General features: G+C 38.8%; 2 protein-coding genes and 1 long non-coding RNA gene across 3 annotated transcripts in view; all 3 read right to left on the bottom strand.

Moving 5' to 3' along the window:
* The window catches only part of smyd3 (SET and MYND domain containing 3), a 75,214-nt gene extending 59,366 nt beyond the window's left edge, over positions 1 to 15,848 (bottom strand). The window contains exon 1 of the mRNA XM_078251407.1: positions 15,579 to 15,848. Within this exon, the coding sequence (XP_078107533.1) occupies positions 15,579 to 15,739 (161 nt within the window). The 5' untranslated portion in view covers positions 15,740 to 15,848. The remainder of the gene's footprint in view (positions 1 to 15,578) is intronic.
* LOC144518614 (uncharacterized) lies at positions 1,035 to 6,120 on the bottom strand. Its single transcript, XR_013502017.1, has 3 exons — positions 6,099 to 6,120; positions 5,581 to 5,648; positions 1,035 to 1,116 (listed from the first exon to the last, which is right to left on the bottom strand). It is a non-coding gene; the product is annotated as an uncharacterized LOC144518614 (long non-coding RNA).
* A 1,159-nt stretch (positions 15,849 to 17,007) lies between the features above and the next one.
* Positions 17,008 to 26,392, bottom strand: LOC144518600 (excitatory amino acid transporter 3-like). Its single transcript, XM_078251395.1, has 13 exons — positions 25,880 to 26,392; positions 23,043 to 23,183; positions 22,368 to 22,460; positions 21,386 to 21,497; positions 21,207 to 21,249; positions 21,047 to 21,103; positions 20,750 to 20,931; positions 20,262 to 20,369; positions 19,577 to 19,699; positions 19,236 to 19,430; positions 17,731 to 17,865; positions 17,412 to 17,531; positions 17,008 to 17,113 (listed from the first exon to the last, which is right to left on the bottom strand). Exons 1-13 carry the CDS (start codon positions 25,995 to 25,997, stop codon positions 17,032 to 17,034), a joined length of 1,509 nt encoding a protein of 502 aa, XP_078107521.1. The 5' UTR covers positions 25,998 to 26,392; the 3' UTR covers positions 17,008 to 17,031.
* Between the last annotated feature and the right edge of the window lie 1,529 nt (positions 26,393 to 27,921).

Raw genomic sequence — 27,921 nt, 5'->3', positions numbered from 1 at the left:
CCTGAAGAATTCATAGTACTCACTGACATTGTGTCTGTGGCCAAAATGAAAATGATTGATGCCTGATGATTGAGGTATATGACGCAGCCAGGCGACCAATCTCGATACCCGTTTTCTGAACAAGCGCGCTTTATCTATGGTTTTGTTTTGAAGGAGAAAATTACTTTATAACAAAAGCATATAGTGCTGGACTCGGTCGAGACAAACTAGAATATTTGGCGAGTCCAAAGCCTGAGTTAAGCCCGAGTCCACGACAACAGAAAGCGTCTCGAGTCTGGACGAGAGAGAGAGAGAGAGAGAGAGAGAGAGAGAGAGAGAGAGAGAGAGAGAGATTATATCTTGGCTAAACTGAATATTTCCTCTCGGTAAGGGTTATATGACTTTTCTCATTGCAAGTAGGAGAACAAGACAGTAGAAATGTGACACATCAATGTTGATTATTGGCTAAATCTCTCCAATCTGAACGTGATTTCACTAAAGTCTCAAACTACAACAACAACTACCACAACACATTTTTCTATAGTAACATCTTGTAGTTCAACAGTTCAGAACTGTTCTTTCAACTGCCCGTTTCAGAGTGAATCAGTAAGCAAACACCCACACACATTTTGTGCAGTTCACACACATTATTCCTTTATTCAAATACACAGAGACGACTCTGTTCTGGCCTCTAGGCGATAACCAACAAGAGTTCAGAACATATGCTGCTACAGTTCACATAGTATGATGCACACACTGATTTAACATAGTCCAAATATAGATGTGGAAAGCAACAACAGAGCAAGATGGATCAAAATAATCTGGAAAAGACGGCAAGAAAGATATGAACTACCTCAGTCTTCGTCAGTTCATTAGTATGCAAAAGAAACATACTTTGTTTAATAACAATACTCATTTTTATACAAAGATTATAATTTCTCCCATGAAGCCCATCTGTCTCATCCTCAGCCATGTTCTCTTTTATGTTCCCTGTTTTCCTCTGTCATCTCCCTCCCTCTCTTCACCCCTTTATTTCCCTCTCACTTTCTTTCCACTGCCTTTTTTTGCCCTTCTTCTCCCTTTGTGTCAGATTTTGTGTGAAGTGTTGGTCTTCTGGATGGCAGGTCCATGGTTGGACTGCGGGCACACAAGGAAAACTCATGAATAACATTAGATGGGTTTCATTAGGAACATGCAGAATTAAAAAATAGACAGTCTCCCACTCTCCCTCTGCAGCCCCTCCTCTTCATGTCATACTCTCTTATGTTCTTTTTTTCCTCTTTTCCCCCCCCTGAACATAGTCATTGGGTCATTCTCTCTTTCGTGCCTTTGTCGATGACTCTTATATCCCACACACTCAAAATATCTTTATTTCAAAACTTAACCGTTATCACACCACCACAACTAACAGTTTGGATGATCAATTAACCGCTTAAGTCGTGTACCGAGCAAAAATTGCAAACATTTGCTGGATCCAGAAAAAATAAGGGCTTGCTGCTTTATTGTGCTTTATATTTTATTTTACGTTTTCATTTTAAATGGAATTTTGTTGGATTGTTGACTGTCGGTTGGACAAAATAATTAGCAATTATTAGTTATTAATAATGATCTGGTGAAATAAGATGAGCATTTTACTTCTTTTTTTTTACATTTGATTTACTGACTAATGTGAATAACTGTTAGTTGTAGCCCTAATCAAGATCACTGTAATTATTACAATCCCAGTCTATGGCCAGGACAAGGAGCGCCATGTATTTTCTCAGAGACAAAAAGCAGAGAGCCATTAGATACATAACATCACCTATTGCAAAGACAATGAATCCCTTTTCTAATAGAGAAACCTGAATGCTTTAACGTCATGTTATTTTGTTCAAATTAAACATGATCTACCTCTAAATATGCCAAAGTAGTGCATGTTCTAAAAATATAAAAGACAAACTTTTTTTCATATAATTATGAAACAAGTTTTAAAAAGAAGTCTGTGAGATAAATTAGACAAGTATTTTATATTAGGTACATCGTATAGTATGTATACTACTGTGCCTTCTGTTTTTCCTTTCTTGTTTTCCTCCTTAAAACAAAAGCAGTATCTTTTTTTTTAACCTTGCCAACTACACAATTCTTAAGTTGCAAACATGCATTCGTTATCAACTCCTGTAAAGGTGTTGTTTTTTAAAGGATAAAGGCCTTGTGCATGGACACATGATATGACAAATGAGAAAGGGAATCATGAAGAAACAAAAAGAGAAAAACAAGAGTAAAGAACATAAAACTGTCACCAGACAGTAGAGGAAGTGACTGAAAGATGCAGATTTTCCGCATTGATATGCAACAGCACAGATGTGTGCACTCACATGTGTGTATATGTGGTCATTTGTGTTAAGTCTATGCTATCAGACACCTAATTAGGCCTACCTCAGCATGTCTCTGTTGGTGTGGGTGTGTGTAGCATGGTAATTAATTTCCCGTGAGTACTAGCTGCTGCCATGAGAGAGATTTTATTGTGTGTGTGTGTGTGTGTGTGTGTGTGTGTGAGAATAATTAGGGGTCCTCTTTTCTGGGCTGTCCAGTCCGGCCTGAGTGAATTCTCATTTCCAGGCTGAGTGGCCAACATAGCATGGTACAACTCACTCCCACGTGACAGGTAATGGTGTGTGAGTATATATGTATGGTAGGTAAATTACCTACAAATATTAACATACATCAACAGCAACATTAATGATGCCTTCAGAATGGTTGAAGAATAATAGAAAACTAGAACTGCACTTCACAGCTGAGGTTATAAAGAAACCTGTGTCTGGTCTGCTTGAGCCACTTCTCGTTTGTTGAAAGTGAACACAACTGCTGGACAACTTAGCTCTTCCTCATGCAGCAAAGCCAATTCCAGCACGTAATCTGTCTTGCCAGCATTGCTACTGCCTTGTATTGCAAAGTAAATGTAAGAGAATGTAAACATGAGCATTTAAAAAGGTGCACTATGAGTTCCTGCGCGATTTAATTTTTGTCTCAAATCGTAGGCATCTCTCCTTGATCCGCTAGCTGCCTGCCCCCTGAATACACTGTGAAAAAGCCCGGTCTCGGGAGACAACACAGGGGTCGTAAACGTCAAACAAACACTAGAGGCACAGGCTGTGCACCAAAATACAACAAACCATTCCAGCCAATCACCGACAAGATGGTTGGGGGAGGGGGTGGGGGTTAGTGACAGTTAGTCAGTTAGTCATGACTTTTTATGGTCCTGCGGAGGCTCCACGCAGAGCTTTCGCCGTAGCCTACGTAAGTGGCCTGATGTTTACAGGTGCTGGTCATATAATTAGAATATCATGAATAAGTTGATTTATTTCAGTAATTCCATTAAAAAAGTGAAACTTGTATAATTTATACATTCATTCCACACAGACTGATATATTTCTTATAATTGAACTGTTACGTGTTAATTTCTTTTAATTTTGATGATTATAATTATAATAAATTCAGTATCTAGAAAATTAGAATATTGTGACAAGGTTCAATATTGAAGACACCTGGTGCCACACTCTAATCAGCTGATTAACTCAAAACACCTGCAAAGGCCTTTAAATGGTCTCTCAGTCTAGTTCTGTAGGCTACACAATCATGGGGAAGACTGCTGACTGGACAGCTGTCCAAAAGACGACCATTGACACCTTGCACAAGGAGGCCAAGACACAAAAGGTTGCTTTTGCCTTGCTAAAGAGGCTGGCTGTTCACAGAGCTCTGTGTCCAAGCACATTAATAGAGAGACGAATGGAAGGAAAAGATGTGGTAGAAAAAAAGTGTACAAGCAATAGGGATAACCGCACCCTGGAGAGGATTGTGAAACAAAACCCATTCAAAAATGTGGGGGAGATTCACAAAGAGTGGACTGCAGCTGGAGTCAGTGCTTCAAGAACCACCACGCACAGACGTATGCAAGACATGGGTTTCAGCTGTCGCATTCCTTGTGTCAAGCCACTCTTGAACAAGACATAGCGTCAGAAGCATCTCACCTGGGCTAAAGACAAAAAGGACTGGACTGCTGCTGAGTGGTCCAAAGTTATGTTCTCTGATGAAAGTAAATTTTGCATTTCCTTTGGAAATCAAGGTCCCAGAGTCTGGAGGAAGAGAGGAGAGGCACAGAATCCACTTTGCTTGAAGTCCAGTGTAAAGTTTCCACAGTCAGTGATGGTTTGGGGTGCCATGTCATCTGCTGGTGTTGGTCCACTGTTTTTTGAGGTCCAGGGTCAACGCAGCCGTCTACCAGGAAATTGTAGAGCACTTCATGCTTCCTGCTGCTGACCAACTTTATGGAGATGCAGATTTCATTTTCCAACAGGACTTGGCACCTGCACACAGTACCAAAGCTACCAGTACCTGGTTTAAGGACCATGGTATCCCTGTTCTTAATTGGCCAGCAAACTCGCCTGACCTTAACCCTATAGAAAATCTATGGGGTATTGTGAAGAGGATGATGCGATGCGCCAGACCCAACAATGCAGAGCTGAAGCCCACTATCAGAGCAACCTGGGCTCTCATAACACTTGAGCAGTGGCACAGACTGATCGACTCCATGCCACGCCGCATTGCTGCAGTAATTCAGGCAAAAGGAGCCCCAACTAAGTATTGAGTGCTGTACATGCTCATACTTTTCATGTTCATACTTTTCAGTTGGCCAACATTTCTAAAAATCCTTTTTGTATTGGTCTTAAGGGTTAGATAGGTCATAGGGTGTGGTAGAGCGAGGGAGAAGTGAGAGAGTGACGGTGATTAGCTTCGGAGCGAGTACCGACTCTAGAGTCATAGTGAGAGAAACAAAGCGTCTCCCCTGTGTTTTCTGACCAAGGTGGGAAAAGTTAACTCTCTCCTTGATTTCATGTTGTTTATGGAGAAGGAGAACCAGGAAATGAGTCAGGGGAAATGCAACGCTACCAAGCCACGGCCGAGCGACGTGCGTCTCTGGGACATCTAGTTAAATTTTTCGAGAGGTGCACGCATGGGCGTAAATCTGATCTAACAGTAGGGGGGGGGGACAATAAACATAACATTTCTGAAGAGCAATTTTTGAAGGGGACACAAATAATACAGCCACAATTATACTCGTAGGGGACGTGTACACAGAGGAAAACTTTAATACTATCATTAGTGTAGCATGGAGACTGTACCATTATCCTTCTTTTCAGTGTTTCTCAATTCAATGAAAAAGCTGACTAAATTGACCAAAATATTCTTCTTTAAAACCATGTATTTATTTTTAAGTTGTTTACAATCAAGCCACAAAAATACCTTAAAACATAATGACTTATTTTGAAAAAGTTTCCCCATATAAAAGAAATACTTTTGTACACTTGTTAAATTAGCTGATCATAATGTAAATTAGTGAGCCACTAGTAAAGCTCATCTGCTCACCCTGACAGCCACACACCTCCAAAAATATGAACTAAGCTCAACACACTTACGTGAGACTCTACACCTGACTGTCCCTGGTCTCCCTGTTCCTCAGTTCTTTCTGTCTCCTTTGCCTGTGACATAGTTAGTATTTTCATAAGCACCCATTTTTATAAAGATGTTACAAAATTGTCTTGATATGAGGATTATTGTACTTACTTGGCGTTTTGGTGTAGGCCTACTGAAAAAGGATCTTATGTCCATTTTTCTTTTCTCTGTCATTTTATCTGGGCAACAACAACACACAAATCTTTAACGTCAGATGTCTAAATATGAGTTAGGTTCATAGGTTCACCATGCAGTCATATTATAATTCTAAAATGATCTTGCGTCCTCCACATAAATATTAGGTTTCTTCTGGGACAGAGGATATATATTTAACTGATCAGCCACTTAACTTCATATTGAGCAAAACACAACTGTAGATCTTTAATATTAACCCTAATGTCAGTTCACACACATAACGTTAGGCTTATCGCCGTGGTAAAGTTAGTTGTAGTGGGTGCATTTCTATCCAACAAGCTATTAAACAAGCTAGGCTACATTATATTACACTAACATAGCGAACATTTTGTCATGACTAATTCATTAATTACTCAGCATCATTTCTATTTGAGAAAAGAAAAACTTCATCCGATGTTTAATGTGAATAAAACAGCCTTGAACCGCTTACTTACTACATTCCTGTCACTACCCGATGAGAATGTGAGTCGAGGGCAGATCCTGACGTACAGCAGGCAGTGGACCAAACCACTGTGAGGCAAGGGAGGGGGAACTCAAAATGTTTCTTAAAAAGCATTTTTTGGGGTTTGTATTGTTTTACTACTTACACAGATATTTTAAGTATACATCATTATGTTATTTACAATACACAGCATTGTTTTAATGATATTTCTAGGGGGGGATAACCCTTAGATGGAGGGGGGGGGGGGGAGAGGAGTCCTGACCCCCCCGACCCCCCTGGGATTTACGCCCTTGGGGTGCACGTCAGGCTACAGCGTAGGGTCCGGCGTAGACGCAGAGGGGTCTGCGGGGGTACGCCATCGATTCGATGCAGAAGCATAAAACAGCCTTTAGTCAGTTAGTCACGACAGTTACGGAAACATGGGGGGGAGGGGCGAGCTTGCTTTGTTTTGTTTGGAATTTACTTGGAACGTCAACAGAAGTGACCATGCAGGAACTCATAGTCAAGGGGGTAAGCTTCTCCTCAGACCGCGTAGCTCCTATGGCGCCATTTTATTTTGCTACCAAGCCATCACCTCCCATTAGCATTCCATTGACTGCCATTCATTTTGGTGCCACTTTGACAGCGAATAACTTTACATCTAAAGCGTTTAAAGACTATTTGTCCATTGTTTATTTCTAAAGAAACACGACAATGTATAATAGGCTCCATTACCTTGTACCTCACGTTATGGCTCCGTAGCAGGCGTTTTTGTAAAAATAGGCTAACAATTGTGTCATAACCACGCGACTTACTGTCGCACAGTAGAGAAATTACCGTACAGTACAGGAGAAGCGCGCAGGCAGTTTCGTCTCACATTAGCTGTTTAAGTGTAATTACTAATGTTAACTAGCATTTTAGTTAGCAATAATTTGCCTGTGCCTATGTTATCTCCTTACATATACCTACGATCACCGTCTCTGCAAGAGTCGGAATGATTGAGATTTCTCTTGGCACAACTACCAGAAGACTTACAACTTTCAGACACGTTGCTCACGTCACATTTACGTCTTCAAGCTCAGTTGGAGGCTGCGCAGTAACGCTAGCCATCACCGGAAGTGCTTCTAATGGCCTTCACTGGTCTCCGTCCAGAGCAACGGGATCTGTTGGTCCATTTTTATATATATATATATATATATATATATATATATATATATATATATATATATATATATATATATATATATATATATATATATATATATATATCTCAATGCTCATAGTGCACCTTTAACAAACAAGCTTCCTGAAGGGGCACTACTGCCATCTAGTGTTGCATCTATGCTTTGTTAGTAAAGCAACCTGCCCAGAACTGAACCACTCAGTACACTGCACTGCAGGCATCCACAGCACAGCTACACATTAACACACAAGTTTAGTGTAGATTAGTGCCTGGCATGCAAAGCACTGCTGCCTGTGTGTCTGTGTGAGTGAGAGACAGAGATGGCAGCCAGCTGTGCTGCATCCACAGCCATCCTGGAACCCTTGCTGGGTTGTTAATGGTTGTTTAGAGGATGATTCATTGACACCTGAGGGGACTCATATGTGACGAATATCCTTATGGCTTTATTATCATCTTGATGAGTACATGCGCCTATACAAACTTGCACACAAAATATAGCCTTAAGGGAATAACTACCTATGAAAAGAAGAGTATGTTTTGTGTTTTTGTACTGTTTATCAGTACACATTATCAGAAAACATTAGTATACTCTATGTAGGTTAGATCTTTTCTTTGGTATTTAACTTGATTGAATCAAACCCTACAACATTCTATGTATCAAGTAGAAAATTCAAACATAAAGCTAAAACATGCAATAATCTAGTAAAATCTGGTTAATGCAAAAGCTAAAATCTGATAGACAACAAATGCAAAACCAGAAAAAATTAACAGTTGGGATTCAGCATTCTGACATATTGTACTGTTAGTTATTCCACAGTTTAGGGGCTATACTTGCATCACAGCTATCGTTTTCTTTTAGATTTTTTCATCGGTGTGAGACATATAAAAAGGACTTAATGTTAGTGTATGTATAGCTTAAGTATTGGATATGGATATGCATTGGAGCTCTTCCATGCAGCGTATTAAATAATTTTAAAAGCTATTCTAAAACATACCAGAACCAGAGTAAAGAGAATAAACCAGGAGAAATAGGATGAGATGTGGTTTGATCTCAGTTAAAAGCCTGACAGCTGAATTCTGAACAACCTGAATTTAAATTTGACTTAGTTGTGCAAGTAAAAAGAGGATTAATGATCTGAGTGGGCTGTGATAAAGGCATAACGTCCTTGGTGTCCTAGAAAGAAACAGTAGATCTGAACTTTGCTCTATTTTCTTTTAAAAGAAGCATTGATTATGCCAGTTTTGTGATATGCTGATTGAAATGCAAACAAGAATCCACAAAAATACTAAACTCAGAACTACACTCCAATAGGAGCCAAGTGAATGTCAACGATCTTAAGGATTGCCATCACAACCAATAATTAAATGTTCTGTCTTATCAATATTTAACTGAAGGGAGAGACCTCATCCAGAATGGTCACGGACAACAGTGATTTACATCTTTTCCGAATGAGAACATGAAAGACTGAAATCATATGTTAATAATTTTATCTTATACGTCATTCAGAAAACTAATCTTGTCCACATAGGGCTTACATTATGTTTTAGCTTTTTGCCCTGTAGGTTTGAGACATTAGCATTTACAAGTAACAGATGCACCGTCTAAGATCAGTGGAATAATGTGAATCCACATGGAGTCTTTTATTCAAATGTCTACTAGGAACAAACAGATCAACACTGAAGGTTCTGCACTTCCTGGAAAAATACAAACTTTCATGAAATGTGTTCCAATAAGCCACACCACCCCAAAAAAAATTAAAATGTTCATCCTTGTGTGAGCCGACATAAAACTTTCTGTAAAGATGTGCGGTCCTCACAAGTGAGGTTAAAAACGATACACGCAGATGTTTTGCTTGATGAATACCAAGTGTTTTGCCAACACCAAGATGTTTTGAGACACCTGGGTATCTTAACTGCAGGAGGCAGAGAAAACTAGAGGGAGATGGAGAACAGAGGGGAGGAGGAGTGAGAAGCAGATGCAAGCAAAATAATCTACATCAGGAATGAGGCAGGGAAAGAGCAGAGGCAGATGGGACAAAAAATGTATCTGAAAAATGAGGAATGAGGAGATGGTGGAAGAGAAGGGTGAGGAAAAACAGGGAGAATGAGAAGAGAAGGAAAGCAGATGGGAAGAAACACTGTGGAAAGAGGGAAGGAAGACATAGATGTCAGAAGTAGCAGATGGGAGGATAAATTGAGAGGAGGCAACAAGGGAAAGGAGGAGTGCTGACTCGCCTTTTGAACTGTTTCCCTCCTCTCATCTGCTTCAGCTCCTCTTTCTGTCGGCTCGTCTAACTGCATCTAAAGTAGTAATCTGTATGCTTCATATACCAGTGCACCCATACACTCTTATCAGTGTGTGTGTGTGTGTGTGTGTGAGAGCGAGCGAGCGGGCAGAGGATGGATGCATAAGCACGAGATAAAATGTGTTATGTACTCATACACACTGCAATGTGAGTCAGTGTGTGAAAATACACTCAAGTGTGTAGAAATGCGCAAGTGTGTAGAACATACATACAACAGTAAAGAGCTCCCTAAAGGTGTGGTCAGACAAAGCGTGAAGCAAATTGTAGACATGAAATCAATGAAAAGATGAGTGGGCACGAATTATAGCTCAAATTCAAAAGGTTTAAAAAATATCAGCCGGTCCCAATGTTTTATGAATCTGCTTCATAAACATCACGGCTGTCTCCTAAACGTCAGTGATTATAACCACCAGTCAGGAAGCCCTCGAGTGGACTCCCATTTTGTCAGTTGAATCACGACACATTTTTTAGCTGCATCATTGTACACAGAGCAACGGAGGATAATAGCATGGCACGATATAAACTTTTGCTAGTAAAGTTGGCTTAACTACTTATGCCGGTAAACTTCACTGTCATGTGACTGGCCGGCTGGCGCCGTAATTTCGGAGGATATCACACGAATTGTTGTGCATACGTTTTCGTACGATATCATACGAACACATTCCTGTAAACGTGTACATGAGACTTTCACCCCGAAGAGCGGGGATCGCGTCCCGCGTGTGACGTTTCCTTTCCACGTTTGTTCTTTTCCTAATCCCAACCGTTTTCAACCGTTTCTTCTTTTCCTAAACCCAACCGTAGCCTCGCGATAACACGCCACGTGGCTACGCTGTAACGTTGCAGACTGCCGTCCACTGTATGCTTTCTTTGTGTCGCATTACGTTTTTTTGCAAACGGCAATTTTCTTTACAACATTGTTGATGCGGAGCACATTAGTAAAGCCACTGTAGCAAAGCGCCGTCAGAACAGTGTGACTCGCTCTGAAACATTTTTTAAACGTTTTTGTGGCGTTCCCTGGACACAAACCAGTTAGAGACATTAAAAAGAAATAAATGATTGTAAATCATAATTCTGTTAATGACATGGTGCCGCAGCTTCAGAATGGGATTAGTAGTAGTTTACTTTTTCACCCGCAGTATTGCACCTAAATGAAATTATAGGTGTAGCCTACTACCATTCCAGTTTCCACCTGTAATATTATAGGTTACCTGTGATTAAATATGAAATGAATACACTATATTAGAGCTCACGCATTGACTCCAGCAGCAATTTTCTCCCACAACAATTTTCGCCATTTTGCAGCAGCAGCCGTGTTGCTTTTTTTGACAAAATATATATTCAAACTCGCCGATATGCGCGCATGAGTAGTTCCGCCGACCGGTTTGTTTGTGGTTGTTACCATGGTGAATCGTAGAATCATGGCTCCCATTCATGCTGCCTTTTTATTGTGGTGGCGCACACGCTTAACTCTGAGTGAACCTACTCTGAGTCGATTGAACCAACTTGAATCGGCTGTTCTGGAACCGAAAACTCAAGAGTTTCCCATCTCAGGGTAAATCAACTCAGAGATCAGGGTTAGACACGGGCCCTTGAAGTCAAATACAACACATGAATAACATGCGCTGAAAACAAATCAGTTTTGAGTTCACACACTGGAGAAAATGGCTGTGACATAATCTAAGTCTCCATGCATTTATGTGTGCATTTGATCTCAAAAACTAATAAAAAGTTGCATCCCACCCCAAGGTTCTAAAATCTTCAACATTACCGATATAATTGAAATAATTACATAAAATACATATTTTTACTGATTGGTTGGAAAGGCAGTGTCACGATCTGTAAGGTTTGCCTTTTCTGCTGTTGCCTTGTTTTGCACTTTTTATTGTGCATGTAAGTGCAGCTTCGCTCTAACAGGCATTTTTACATCCAGCTGAAATTAGAACAAAACTCTTGAGTCTACCGCCTGTCAATACTTCTTATGTTCTTTGAAATAATGAAGACCCTTTGGAAATTGGTTCATCCAACTTTCAATCAAAAGGTTCTCGCTATAAATAGGACAAAAGTGTTAGATGTTTTGTTTTTTGCACTGTTCTGCAGTGTGTGTGTGTGTGTGTGTGTGTTTCTGTGTGGTGCCAAAGAGACAGTGAGTGAGAGATTGGTGTCAAATACAAAGACTTCATCTGACAGAGATAATGTTGTCTTCCTCCCGTGGGGCTAGAATACCGTCCTCCCTCCCACCACCCTCACCTGACTTAGGACATGCACAGAGATTGTTACACCATGTTTCTTAATTAATTAGCAAGCAATACAGAAGTTGTTTGTTGTTTTAACCCTTTTGAAATGGTACGGAATTGTACTCCGACTATAAGAAAATATTTTTCCTTTTTTTCCTGTCTTTGTTCCTCTATTATCTCTTATCACCCCCTCCTCGCTCTCTGAGTCTAAGAACCTCTGATAATAGTTTTTTGTTGACCTCTGACGACTTGAATCCTCCTGAGGGGTGGGTGGGTGTGTGTGTGTACTCCAATCAGTCATTACTTACATACAGCCTTCAAGGCCTGTAATTATTAATCTTTGATGCCCCCCCCCCACCTGCTCATTTCCTGCACAAACACACACACACGCAAACCCACATCTCTCTGTTGTTCTTGCAATGAGATACAGGCACACAAATAAATGCACGCTCACAGATTCGCACACATTCTTCAACACTCAGTCATGCTGTGAGAGTAATTGTGCTTTAGTGAAAACAGGAAAACACACTTCACATCTCTGAGACCAATCTCTGCCTTGGGCTGTGCGTGCGTGCGTGTGTGTGTCCACCGTTCAGTCTACAACTGTTTTTGTGACACCAACATAACTTACAGATCTCTCACTGATATCAAATCAATACAATATGTGCAAAAGACATTCTGACACAGGTTGATGAGTGTCAGCCACAAGGCAAGCAGATGTAGCCATGACACTTATTCAATATCTCAAAAACATGATCATACTCTGCACAACGTGGCCTCCATCTTATTTCCCACACACATACAATTCCCTCTATTTAGCCCAAGCACATAGAGAAATAATGTAATTTAGTGGCGGCACAAACACATTTATTATTGATTTCTGTAGTTATAATTACTCTATCTTGACAGGGTGATGTGTTTTTTGAGATATTGAATGTGTGTCAAGTTATATTGCTTGTAGCCAGCAGTCTGAAAACTGTGTGTGAGGTATTTTATTTTAGGGGCCAAAGTGGTAGACCGACCGACAGACTCATCACGTGTCCGAGCCATCCCTTGAGCCATGACGCTAGCATGGCTGAAAATGACTTAAAAACAGTCATTAATCAGATAACTTAAGGCAACTCAACAACTCGTTTTTTTGTGGGGTGGAATTAGCAGTTGAAACAACGGACATCTTCATATTAATCATGTGGGAGTTGGTTTTATAAACCATATCACCACAACAAAGGGCATTATGACGACTAGGAATTTTAGTAATAGTGGGAAAATAGTCAATATTGGGAGTATGTGAAAGATTTTTACCTTCGTACAATTATTATTCAAGAGTGTGAGAGACACAGATGCATTAACGTCACTCTAGTTTTGATACTCTAACTGACAGTGTGTATAGGGAATTAAATCACAATAACAAAGAATAAACAATACCGCCCTGCTGTTACTTCATGCAGCAGCAATTCTCCACATTTACATCCCTGCTGGGCATTTGTTAGCTATTCTTTACCCAGACACAATTACTAAGCTTACATTCCAGTGATTGAGAGAGGAAAAACACACAGCACCTAATACCGCATAGCAACAGTCCTCCAGTAGTAGAGGGTGAAGCATTTCTCAGGGGACCTTGGACAGCTGAGGATAAATAATTAATAACTGCTTATCAGTGGATAAAGTGGATGTTGTTCAGGGCTAAATGAACTGAGCACTGACTGGGAAAGCTATACAAGTACACATACACACGTTATTGGCCATTTTCTCTCTTTATTACAGTAAATGCGTCTGTCTCTCCCTCTGCTTTCTTATTGTTAATACATTTTTCATGATCTTCACCTTTACTCTCATCATCATGTCTCATCAAACATCCATCCTCTTTACTTTCTTGTTTCTCTCATGTCTTTTTAAAATACAGATCAGGGGGCGTCTATTTGACAAACCTTCCAAATCCTCTACAGCCCTGAGCCAGACTCAACATGAAAACATGACAGATTAAGGATCTGACACTTGACAGTGTACATCATCAGATATTGTAGATATCAATATCAAATATCATATCAATCAAATCTGAACACGAGTTACATCTTTATATTCTGACAGAGGCCATCTGCATTAACTGCTCTCATTAATCATCTTCCATTTGCTATCGGGGCTCGTATACTGTATGTAGCCCACAGGAATTTACCCTTCATTCACCTTGCAGTTCATGCAACAGAAACCAGCACATACTCTGTCATACTGTAATTCTCCTTACCGGCCTCATTAAATTCACATACATCTTTTTAGCTTGATGAAGTGGGTTTGGCTACAGTAGAGAAAGCAGCAGTGCTGCTAATAAGCATCCAGCTGGACAAATATCACGAGCAAATGAGATAAAACAAAGCACGAATCACCACATCAAGGCAAAAAAGGGCTACACTGTATAGCTCTGCTACATTCAGAGTGTCTCAACAGCAGGAGTGGGCGATAATAAATATACATAACCACAGTTTTATTTCATTTTAAGTTATGATATAGTAAACTTTCTTGAAAAATCAATTCAGAAAACTGTTTATAGATAATAATTAAAAAAAACAAAAAACACAGGGTATTCCAACAAAACAAATACCTGACAAATAGTTACTTCAATGCAATGATATAATATTTAAAAAATATATATATATGAAACATCATATAAAAATACTGTCAGAATGATATCCTGGTCACTGATTTGCAAAATTGTTTCAAGCCAACATGGCTTCATACTACCAGATATATTAGAGAGATAACACAGTAGCATGGTGTAAATAGTATGGCAGCAGACACATTGACATGCTCACACAGTGGGCCTACATGGCCAAATGACCTGCTATAGGGCCCCCCATTAAGCCTGCGTTAGGAATATGCACCATGCAAGTACAATATTCACAGAAATAATACAATTCTTGAAACTAGATTATGACACAGGGTCCCTCTTCAAAACAAGGCTTCAACATGTAGGTAATAAAGCAGGATGCAGTTTAAGGCCTATATCACTTGATATTGTATCTTGATCAATGTAACAAATAATCATATATCCAAAAGTAAACTTAGTTTTGGCCTTGCATCCAGCCCTTGTACATAAAAATAACTTAATAGAGGAGCAATTGTTTTCCGAGCAATGGTCTCCACGATGACATTCAGTTTCACTAAGAGCTACTTTTACTAGAATAAGCCAGTCACCCACATACTGTATGTGCAGATGAAACTGCTCACAGTAAGGTCTGCAGGTTGTCATTATTAATCATCATATTTACACATATATTACTGTTAAATTTGTATAATTGCAATAATATGTCAGCTCTATAGCTGACAGTTTCAAATACTTGTCTGTAATCCACAGAGCATTGAATTGTTACTTTTGCCTTCTTTCTACCAATGAAACCATGAAAGAGCAATGGCGCCATCTAGTGACCAGTTAAAGAACTTAGTTGCATCTACCATTGTACTTGCAGTAAGAAACCATAACTCCATAAATTCCTTAGCTGCATGCAAACACCAACACCTAGGCTATATACCAGATTGTTTATATAAAGAGTATGGTACACATTCAAGATGACAGCAGACATACCAAACGACGTGAGTCTACTTTCTCTACATCGGACATGAGCCAGAAACATGTGCTTATTCACCACACTTCCTTCAAAACACCTACTCTGTAGCCTACAGAATATTGAACTACCGAGCAGATTTTACTGTTGAAAGCAGGATGCTAGTATCGCAGCCTGTCACACCCATGGATGTATAATAAAACCGGGTCTAACCGTGTGAAGCAGTGGTGGCAGACATCTCTGGCCAGTTTGTTGGACACACAGCACGCCAGCGGCTCGGCAGAGTAAACCAGCTCTCCTCTCTTGATCCTGGTTGTCGTCCGAAGACCGTTACCTTTTCCCGGGCTGATAAAACGCTCCAGTATCGGTGCCATCGTCGGTTTTGGTTTACCCCATGAATGTTTTAAGAAAACGGTTTTCCCTCCACGTGAACTGAGTAGCGTTTACATCCGTATTTGACGCACACGGTGCGTCATGGCGTCACAAAAACGTGCATACATTAGCCATCGCTACATCACATTTTCATATTGTTTCTTCTACTACGGAATGTATGTCTATGAATAAATAATTGAGAAGATTAGGCCCCGATCACACAGAGTGCGTTTTGGCAGCCTGGGCGGCTTTTGTTATTGTTTTCAATGACAGTGAAGAGTTTTGCTCGCTGCTTTTGCGTTGCTGGCCGCATATTCTGCTAATACACTGCATATATCTACATTATTCTTACTACTATTACTGTAATGTCACTGCTACTACATTGCACATATCTGTACATGTTGTTCATACATTGTTCATATTACATAGCCATATTTATTCTTCTCTTATAACACTGCAATATATTTCTTGTCCTGCCTATGCACCACCTGTCTATACTTGTATATCACATTGCACCTTTCTGCTTTTTTGCACTTCTGGTTAGAGGCAAACTGCATTTTGTTGTCTTTGTACTTGTAATCTGCACAATGACAATAAAGTTTAATCTAATCTAAAAGTTTTTCTGATATATATTTTTTTATTTTAATGCAGTCTCTTGAACATGTTAATAATAAGAAAATTGTATCTACCATACATCATTATTACCAATTATTTTGTGATGATATAATATTTTAAAATGCTGTCTATTTTTTTTTACTTTTTCTTCATCTCCTTTCTGTTTTTTTAGTCTTAACTGTCTTTTTTGATGTTTTGTGATGTCTGACATTGTACCATTTACATTCTGAATAAAAAAAAATAAAGAAAGCCCATTACACACTGCCCTCAAAGGTATGAAACGGGACACACTTCCTATCTCCTTAGTGGGCGCGGCCTCATTTGGAAGTGTAGTGAACACATAGACTGTAAATATTAACAGTCTATGAGTGAAATGGATGAAAAGATATATTTGCATAATTTAATTTAACTGGAAAACGTTAGCTGACTTTAGCCTATTCGTGTTGCCAGATCTCGCAAGAGTTTGTTGTTAAGACAGAAAACAGGTATCAAACTAAGTTAATTTGCTCCTTATTTGTCCTTCTGAAAAATGTCATTTTAGTGTTAGAATGTTCATCATATATGTGTGGCTTGTGAAAAATGGGTCCAATATTTTTTTTGTGACTATGGGGGGGGGGGGATATAACCCTTTTAAAAGACAACTCTGTTTATTATATTCTGTTTATTTTGCTATAATTTACTAAGACATTTCTGCCGGTGTATGGAGGGACTTAAAAGAGCTGATGGAATGGTAGTCCTCATCCCCAGCATCATTAGCCGACCTAGTCAGACAAAACACAACACAACCATCAATGGTGTGATACAAACTGTAAAAAACAAAAACAAAAACAGAGTATATGTTGGACAGTCTCCAGCTGCCGCCATAACATCTATATCTGATGTCCAATGTGCCTGGTATACTTTTGACGTAAGATGTCTTAAAACCTTTCTCTTATTTATCTGACTTATTTTTTGAAGTCTGAGAGAAATGATGGAAACCCCAACAATCTCTACAAATGAACTGGGTAAAAAAAAAAAAAGGAAACTGCAAAAACATCTAGAGATCATCTAGAATATCACCTTGTCCTGCCCTGATTTTGTTCCTCCTCCATTTCGCTCAGTTCCTTTAAGGACAGTTGGTTGACCATTGCCACGCCAACACAGTCTCCCAAAACATTAACAACAGTGTTGCAGCGGTCTCTGGAAGACAAAAAATCACACTATGAAAGCAGAACATACACTCACTTCGGTATTGTTTGATATATTAAATCATACTTCTTCAATTTTGGCTCCTCACAATTGAAAAGCAGTAAACACAGCAGTAGTAACCTCTGCCAAAACTACTCATTAGAGATTCATTTTTGTATATTTGTGACTTTAAACTACAGGTTGAACTTACAGCAGCCATTCTACAACCACCAAGATGGAAGCGTCCTTCGCAGGTAAGCCAACTGCAGTCAAAACAAAGAGGGTGGTTGCCGCTCCTGCCGCTGGGATCCCTGCTGCTCCTATGCTGGCGACTGCTGATGTCACTCTGCAGAGCAAACAAACAGACTCTTCATTGAATGACTAGAGGAAATAGCAATACAGCAATATGAAACTGTACCACATACTTTTGAAGTCTTAAAGGTGCACAATGAGTTCCTTCATGTTCACTTCTGTTGACATTCCAAGTAAATTTCAAACAAAACAGAGCAAGCTCGCCCCTCCCCCCATGTTTCCTTCACTGTCTAGCTAACTGACTAACTGTCACTAACCCCCACCCCTCCCCCAACCATCTTGTCGGTGATTGGCTGGAGTGGTTTGTTGTATTTTGGTGCACAGCCTGTGCCTCTAGTGTTTGTTTGATGTTTACGACCCCTGTGTTGTCTCCCGAGACCGGGCTTTTTCACAGTGTATTCAGGGGGCAGGCAGCTAGCGGATCAAGGAGAGATGCCTACGATTTGAGACAACTCATAGTGCACCTTTAAATGTTCTATATTATGTAATCTTATGGCGTTTTTCCATTACATGGTACCTGCTCGACTCGCCTCACTGTGCGTCCGTTTTCCATTGCAGATTTTAGTACCGCCTCAGTGTGGCTGGTCGTCATAGCGGCGCCGCAGTAAACTGCCGTGACCTAACACGACACACACACAGAACGTCGAAGATGTGTTGTTGTTGCCGCCACAGCCAGAAGACACATTTTGTTTCAAATGAAGCTGGAGGCAGCAAAAATAAACACAGCTGGCAAAACTATTTAAAAATGGCGGGTTTGTTCAGGACACCCCCCTCTGTCGCTTTCACGTCACCTTTTGGTATCGGCTCAGCTCGCTTGGAACCTCGACTGAGGTGGTACTAAAAAAAGTACCTGTTAGCAGGTACCAGGGACTTTTTTTAGTAATGGAAAACCAAAAAAGGCGAGTAGAGTCGAGGCGAGTCGAGCAGGTACCACGTAATGGAAAAGCGCCATTAGTAGGGCTGGGCGATATGGAGAAAATCAAATATCACAATATTTTTGACCAAATACCTCGATATCGATACCGCAACGATATTGTAGGGTTGACTATTGGTGCTTTCACAAAATATTTACACAATGAGATTTTTGATAAATAATCATCAGTAATGTGGATATAATGACTAAGTGGGTAAAGGCAAATAATAGAACAGTTGGTAAGTACAACAGTCTGGTAAGTTCAGAAAATTACATAATTTTACTGTAATGCAGCCTTTAAAACCAGGAAAAGACAACACTTATGCCATATTATGATATTACGATAACCAAAATCTAAGACGATATCTAGTCTCATATCTCGATATCAATATATCAATATATTGCCCAGCTCTAAATCTTAGTCAATGTTAATATTTATATTGTTTCTATAATCATTTGTTTCTCATTTTTGACAGAACAGAGAGACTTACCCAATGGTGATTATCTGGCTCAAGTCCAGATGGATACGATTGAGTTGGGCAATGAAAACTGCTGCGACCACCTCATAGAGGGCAGTTCCATCCATGTTGACATAAGCACCAATGGGCAGCATGAAGCGAGCGATCCTGCGGTCAAACATGTTTCTTTCCTCACAGCATTGTAAAGTAAGCGGCAGTGTGGCAGAGCTTGGAGACAGAATGCATGCTTGTTTAGTGCACTAATCATATAAAAGACATCAGAAAAGTAAAATCCCCTTTAAAGAATTTGAATTGCTATTTACACTTTAGTAGCTATAATGAGAGCTAACATCAGACCTCAAATATCCTCTTACCTGGACGCTGTGACCGCTGCAGTCTTTAAGGCAGGAAACAAAACCTCAAAGACTAACCAGGGGTTGCGTCTCGCACCCAGAAGACAGAGCATTGGTAGAACTATTAATCCATGGATTAGGAGCCTGAAACACACAATTTATTATGCAATGAATATGGATACTGCTAAAAATTAAATTAGTAGGAGACTTAAAGTTGTTATTTATTTGGTATTTATGGATGAAAATTTTGATTTTCTGTGTTTGACAACTGTTCATTGGAAATATATGTATGTTTTATTGCTGCCGCTGCTTTTCCTTTAACAGTCGTAGAAATTATTTAAAACTTGATGTCATGTAGTAATGTCCTTGCACTAACAGACCTGTAAATCATTTTGGAAGTGACAGCGTTTTTTTAAAAACTGTTTAGACGGCACGTCTACGCTTTGGTTGACATCCGCATCAGGGATTGTGTCTATAAATAGCAGTTGGCAGATGATGCCATGACTTTGCAAGGGAATATACTGGCCATACTCGCTAGCCTCATCCACTCAAAGTATTCTAGATGTTTGTTGACTGGTATCAGACACACTCATCTTTCCCTATGTGTGCCTTGAGAGTCACTACACCAGCACAAGGGTCGTAACATGCTGCTAAATGTACAAACAAATTGGTATTTTGGTACCAGTGCTAAATGAGGAGAACATACCCAATAACAACCACAGCCATGAACTTTCCTAGTTTGAAGATAGTATTCCAGTTTTGAGCGTCAACAACAAGGCTTGCGATCATGAACAGAACTCCTAATGGCAAGTACCTGGAGAAAAATCAATAGAAAGGAGGGGAATACTTCAAAACCTAATGAAGCATTTGGGACAGTTGTCTTATTACTATAACAATAATAAAAAATAATAAAAAACTATGCCATGCATAATTATCTGAAAAGTATTAAAAACACAAGCAATGTTCACTAAAATCAAAATATACAGGAATGTTTTTTTCAGTATGACAAGTTTCTGTTTTAATCGACAATACTGCAAGTAGAAAAGACTCCATATCACATATAGGTTAAACATCATGCATAAACACTCATATTACACTGCATGATATTTACTCTATTTCTGTAATTAAATTAAATATTAACATATGAAATTCTCTTATTCCACATTTTATATCAATTATGCTGTTTCACTTTACCACAAAATCAACTTAACCACATATTTCGTGGTCTCATTGAGGATCCTAAAGATGTTCAGGAGAAGTTTGCCTCTTTCTCCCATCTTCTTGAGGGTCAGTCCAAAAACATAGGAGCACACAATCAGGCCCAGTGTATTGGCTCCATCAACATAGCGACCCACAACTTGCGTTTGAGTGGCATTCTGAAACAAGATGGGGGAATTCAATCGCATTGTCTGAGAGCAACTTCATGTATTATCAATGACCACGGCACTTAAAAAAAGAGAGTCATCATAGTGATAAGGGGAAAAGATTTACCGTTGTCAGGCTAGAATTTGTATCAAGATCTTCAAACTCCAGAACACTAGTCTTGTACTAAGAAAAGATACAATAATGTGCTCACATAAATATTACATTGTCTCCTTCATGGAAAGCGAGGAAACGGGTGGTATATAGCATATCTGAATGAAAAACACACCTGTTGGAAGCCAGCCTGAATCAGATTCTCTGGCATCATGTTTCTATATAAAGAATAGTCAAACACTACCATCAACCATCATGAAATTGCATAGTAAAAATATTAGTCAGCTTGTACATGTTGACAAACCATACAATACATTCAGCCTAAACTTAGATGTAATTTCACTTTCCTCTCACCTCACTAGATCTAGCAAGTCAAAGATTATGGATAACCTTTCCTCATCTTCTGGGTCATGATGGGGAAAACCATAAGGTGCCCCAGGTTTGACCAGCAGTACCAATATTAATCCTACAACACATATTAAAGGTTGGACATCAGCGGCAAAAAAAATGGTATGCTAAAGCTGTTCGATATTAACTGAGAATTAATAAAAATTGTTTAAATAGTGCTTTACTAAATGAAGTCAGAAAGTTCTTTACATTGTATAAAACTGTGAGAAAAAAACAAACAATTACCAAACTGGTGCATTATTAGAAAGTCAGTTTGTTCCAATTAGATTAGGGGCACGGCTGTAAATGCAACAAATTATTTTGATTGCATTTCCTTTTTATGAAAACCTTTGTGTGATTTTCACTTTTGTATTTCAATTGGAAAAAACTTGAATAAAATAAAAATGTTCTACTAGAAATGAGGACATGCTAGATGTAGTGCATGATCTGCTTTGACATCTGCTGCTGTGGGTTGTGGCTACTTAACCAAAATAATGAAAGAAAAAACTTTTTAGTAAGTAATTATACTATGAAAAGTCCAATAATTAAATGTTGAGACACATTTGGATCAATAATGTAATTTATTAGTCTAAAGAAAGGTCTCATTTGTTGCATTCAAGAGCTTCTGACCAAGGGACTTCTAACCTTAACTACGTAACTATCATTGATGTGCAAGTTTTCTTGTCTTTAAGATTAAAGTTGCTCTATGGCTTTTTATAACCAGAAACAGACTCAGTATTCATTTTTATGCTAATTAATACACATACAATATGACAAATAACAGGTGAAATTAACATTGACCGTTGATGACATTTACTTGAATACAACAAGAGAGGGATTTCAAGCAATTAAAAGTTGCTTTGCATTATATTATGTTCAATAATGATATAAATGTGCACAAAATAGGTTATAACCAAAATATACTTTAAGGTAATACTATTTCTCTTACCTATAGTCACAGATAGAAGAGTCGTTGAGACAAAGTACACTGTTGCACGCACAACTATTTTTCTGGAGGTGTCAGCACTCAGACCAGAAACTCCTATAAATAAATAAATAAATAAAAATATATATATATAAATATAACATACTATTCAAAACAAAGGTTAGAGGACCAACAAAGTCATATATGAGTACATACATACATCACTGCAATATAATGGATTGGTAGGGACATAACAATTACACAGTTGAAAAGTAACATTACAAAAATAAAAGGTGAGCTTCGGTGTGCTGTAAAACTTCCATGAGGAGCAATTAAACATGCTATTGCCAAATTGTGAGACATTGGTGTCAGACATGTGAATAATTATCCAAATCCTGTTTGAAATGTATAAATGTTACTGCAAACTGTATGAAAAAAAACATTTTCAGGGACTACTTTCCTGTGGCTACAAGCCAAAACAATATGGCTTTTTTAAAACATGAAACAGGCTTTGCAAACGATTTAGGAGGTAGGGAATGGATTTAACATAATTGCTAGACCTAACAAGGTCATACATAATTCACAGGCAATGGGCTTACATCTGACAAATCACCTGTATGACCCTTTTACATTCCCTGCGTATAACATGGATAACCTAATGTAAATGTTAACAGAGTAAGAAATACACCTCTAGCTTACCTATCATCACACAGTTTGTCACAATTAGAGGAATAGTCATTAACTGAAGCATACGCATGAGTAATTCTCCTGGAAAGCTGATGTACAGTTTGTCAACTTCTGAAAGATGGAAGGTCTTGATAAGCATGCCAAGTGCAATCCCTGTGTGAAAATAAGAGATATTATAATTACAACAAATACAAGGTTTAAAATGCATGAGAATAGGAATGGAACAGAATTAACACAAAAGCAGAACTTTAAACCCCCTTCTCACAAAAATGATACTTGCATGAACACGTCTTGAGCTCAGATTTGAAGGTGAGCACAGAGAAACTTCCCCTTAATCAGACGTATGTGCAACAAACTGCATGTAACGCTACATCACTCTGCACAGTGAAGCTCAAACATTTAAGTAATAAGTAACACTGAGCTTAAAGCAAAGGCTACTTTGGCAAGAAATTGGGCTTTCAAACACATCTACCACATCAATAAATTGAAAAAAAAAAAAGAAAGAAGAAAAAAACATTTAGGTTTATGGCTCTAAAAATCCATCACTTGATATTCAGTCACAATTTGAATAGTCTGCATTGAGTGTTGCTCGGGTGTGTAAAAGGTGTCTCTCTGGTGCTCTTCAGTTTGGGGATCCTAGTTTAGATAGTTGTAAGTAAGTAATCTGAGGCACTGATAAGGGTTATAAGCCTTTAATATATCTTGGCTATTAACTTATAAATGCCTACGTGTTTTAGCCATTGATGCCAGCCTTGATGAAGGCATGAAAAAATGAAATGTTTAGATGGTGAGCTGCAGGTCCTGACCGACAGAGGCATTCTTCTAAACTTCAGGCAAGGAATGTAATTTAATATCCCAGTCTGCCAGTGCCGTTGCTTTTCTTTAAAAACCTTCAGACTGTGAAAGAAGATGGCATGATTTGAAGCGGAGGACACTCTTTTTATAAATGAGCTTCATTACCACCAACTCTCTGAAGATACTAATAATTTCATTGTAACTGTGCGTAGCTGTTACATCTGATCTTTGTGAACTGGAATGTTTGAGCAATGAAGCTCATTTGCATAGAAAGGACAGTGCACAGCATTGCCATTCTAGAGGCTGAAGTTTGTGTTGCTGTAGGCCTTGACGAAGGTCTTAATGATGAAGGACCTAATGGCTGAAATGTGTAAGCATGTTGTTATAACTTATAATAGCTAAGAGAATCTTGAGTGCCTCAAATTCATTCAACCTTTCCATGACTTTATATATTTGTTGTCATGCCATTAACTGTCTGCAGGAATATAGATAACACTCCACCTTCCATTACCAATTAATTACTGCTAGGCTGTGCTCAACAAAAATGATAAATCAGTCACATTAAAATGTTTTATATTATTTGGGATGTGGCAAATTTCACCTAAATCCTACGGGAAAGATTTAAAGGGACTAACACATTGTATGCTTTGCCCAGGCAACATAATGTGGCTTAATTTCCAATGCTGATGTGCTAAAGCAAAACAAAATGTTGTCACTGGCTGTGAGTTTTGGGTCTTTTCGTGTGGATTTAAATAATTGTTGAATTGGTGTTTATTTAATTGTGGGTTGGAATACCTGTAGCTAACAATTATTATTACACGGCTTGGTTGCTAACCGTTGCTAAGAATAACAGACCGTTTCCATGCATAGCAGAGCGTCGCCATGGACGTAGTTCTGATCATTCTGGAGGACACCTATCAATCCGCGGAAAGAAGTCCGGTTAATAATTATTAACCCTTGTGTTGTCTTTCCGTCAACCTTGAAAGAAACACTTTTTTTCCCTCGACGTTTGTTTTTTGTTTTTTCCAACGTTTTAAATGTTTTAATTTTTCTTCTACACATTTTCAGCGCTTATTTCTACGTCCCATATTTTCTGATATAAAACAAAAATTTAAAACGGGTCAATGTGACCCGAAGTCAACCGGACTTCTTTCATTTATCAGCTTGTGGCAAAATGTGTGGAAACGTGGAGCAACTCCTGTCATACAACACAGGCAATGACAACAGATCTGGTGAACGCTTTTCGCTATATCTTTAGCTAGTCTATGATCGCCACGCAGTAACTTAAGCCGTAGGGACAACAACGCTGATTAGTTACAACATTGCAACATCGTGTTTACAGGTGTGTTAACTGCAGCGGCTGTGTATGAAGGAAACGAGATGAGGACAGGAACGTCAACATAAATATTCCCAAATAAGTCCAATTTAGTTTGTCTCTCTTCACCGTCAACAGAAATGTTCAGTTTAATGTGAATTACAGCAGCCGATAGGCCGCTAGCTCACTTAACAACGCCTCAGCTAATGTTGAGTCAACCCACAGTGATTAAAACAGCAGCTGGGTAAATTAATTTGTCCACCTAGCTAGCTAACTAGCGATAGCAGGGCAGCATCCCATCACAGCCCGACTCATTCTGACGGTAAAATATACGGCTACTAGCACAGCGTAATGGGGGATAACATACGTGCCGGACCGGTGGCTTTTGCCAGAAATGTGTTAGCTGCAAACAGCTGGCTATCGGGTAGCTCGTAGCTGGAACAAGGTCGGCACACACACCAGTAAGGAGGGGAGGGGAGGGAAGGGAAGGGGGGGGGTACTGTGGTGTTGAATGACAGACTGAAGGTTGCATTAAACAGCAGAGTTTACGTTGCTATGGTCGCAGGATTTCAACCGTAAAGAATGAACGGACTATTTTATTTAGCGGAAGCAATACAATCATTTTTAAATCAATAAAATCATTTTTAAATCAATATTGTGTCAAATTATTATTTATTTGGTAAGTAGCTCGCTCTACATTAGCTATCCCATAGGTGTTTTCGTTATTAAAAAAACTTACCCAAGGTAACAGCTACCAGACTTGAAAACAGCAATACATTCTGGACGATGTATTTCCAGCAGCTCTTCCTACTGCAACAGTTTCTGATGTTAGTCGGACCCTCTTGCGTTTCCTCCATGTCCGTGCAGTTTAACTAAAATTAAACAACATGGCATTAGCTATAGCTATCGAAACACTTGATTAAGTGGACCTTTATGACTGAACTAACCACAGAAACTAACGCAAAGGCCTAGCTACATGCGTATTGTGTAAGTAATCACCAGGATACACAGCTGCTGTTTTGGTTCAAAACCAAATTTAATCAATAGAACGTCGAGACAAATATGAGGAGGTGGCGAGTAACGATGTACCCAAGTAGCCTACTATACATTCCAAATTCGAGGTAACGTGGCTTACTTGTACTCTGTATTCCCATGTACCTTTACTGGCAGCTTTAGTTAGGCTACTTAAACTTTTCAGATTACGCATTTTCATACCCTTCCTGTCCAGTGACAATCAATCTCAAAAGGTTTCCCCTGGTTGAACGACATATTTCCTCAGAACGATGTAAAAGTCCTCTAAATTAAATGAGGTGCTCTACACCATATTAAGTCATGAATACAATCATCCTCTCTCATCCTCAAAGTGCTGAGCTGGGCATGAGGACATACTCTACATGACCTAGACAAGCTCTGTCTGTCTATTACTTTCAGGATTTCCAAATACAATTCAACATTCAACAAGATGTAAGGTTTACAACTTAATATATTTGAGTTAATTTACTGAAATAGATTTAAAATGTTTATACAGTTTATTTACATATTTGTGCTTACACGCTGTTTTTACATATGTAGAAAGTATAGGCCTACTTTACATCAGCAGTTATATCCAGAATCTATCTCTCTAACATTTTCCTCTGTCTAAGCTCTGCTAGCGTCTGATATGGTTTGTTCAGCTACATGAGAGAGAGAGAAAAAAGAAAGGTTTGATGTTGTTTTGGTGTGGAGAACAATAAAGTGCTGCTTAAAAATTTTCCGTCTCCATCCGGCTGTTTCTTGTCATTAAGAGTGATCCTAACCACCACGTACGAACCCAGCTCATGTTACAATAAGGGGAAATTCAGGTGCCGCTTTTCAGGAGAGAACAAATGTGCGAAAAGGTCACTGCAAGTTGCAACAATTTCCATTTTAAGTCCCAAGACAAATCTGCTTCTATAGAAGACCAGTCTGTTGTCCCAGATCAGACCCAAGCTTAGGTTAGTCACCTTACAGTCAATCCTAACATCACTTGGCAATGATCCTTCTTATTAAAGGCTTATTTTTTTTCATTGAGTGGGACTAACACCATGAATCATACAATTTTTTCTCTGTCTATGGAAGCAGTTGATTTTTATTTTAGTCACATTTAAATCTTTTCATCAAACTGGTCTTTGACATCCCAACAAAGTAATTCCCGAACCCACAACAGCCTCTCAACTCACCACCTGACTTTAGTCAATATGAACAAAAACGTTCTTTTAACAGTTTGATACTTGATAATTAATTGATAGATTAAAGACATCATTACTTGACCAATACAGAAAATAATAAACTGAAACATAGGATTGGAATTTGTAATTTAAAAGGTATTGTTGTATATTATTGTATTGTTGTAAGTTATTGTAAGACCGAAAGATTGTATGCTGTATTTGCATATCCATTTACTTTGTAATAATATGATTTTGTGAAATAAGGGGCAGGACCAAATAAGCTGTTTGCTTCTGCCTGCTCCTTCTCGAACTAATCCTTTTTATTTTGTTTTTTTGTTGTTAAATTCTGATTGTTTGTGTTTTATTTAAATTTCTTTTTTTTTTGTCTTGCAACATTGTTGATTGTTCGAGATAAATAAATAAATGAAATTAAATAAATGAAATGAAATACATGTGTGAAATCTAAGCGTATTAGCTCAGAGACTAATGAGGCGGGTTTCTTTTCCAGCTAATTAAACATGCATCCTGTGTCAGAGAAGACGACAATAGGATCACATGGAAATGTACTGCAGGACTTTTAAAAATGGCAATATAA

The sequence above is a fragment of the Sander vitreus genome, chromosome 1, assembly GCF_031162955.1.
Source record: "Sander vitreus isolate 19-12246 chromosome 1, sanVit1, whole genome shotgun sequence".
NCBI lineage: Eukaryota > Metazoa > Chordata > Actinopteri > Perciformes > Percidae > Sander > Sander vitreus.
This window is presented reverse-complemented; position numbering and strand designations above follow the sequence as displayed.

Bases quoted from the DNA above. Each gene is read 5' to 3' on its own strand.
- LOC144518600 (XM_078251395.1), bottom strand. From the start codon at position 25,997: ATGGAGGAAACGCAAGAGGGTCCGACTAACATCAGAAACTGTTGCAGT. The intron at 22,461-23,042 runs GTAAGCTAGAGG...ATTTATTTATAG, and splicing joins GACAAACTGTGTGATGATAG to GAGTTTCTGGTCTGAGTGCT. The intron at 20,932-21,046 runs GTAAATCTTTTC...ATCTTGTTTCAG, and splicing joins CAAATTCTAGCCTGACAACG to AATGCCACTCAAACGCAAGT.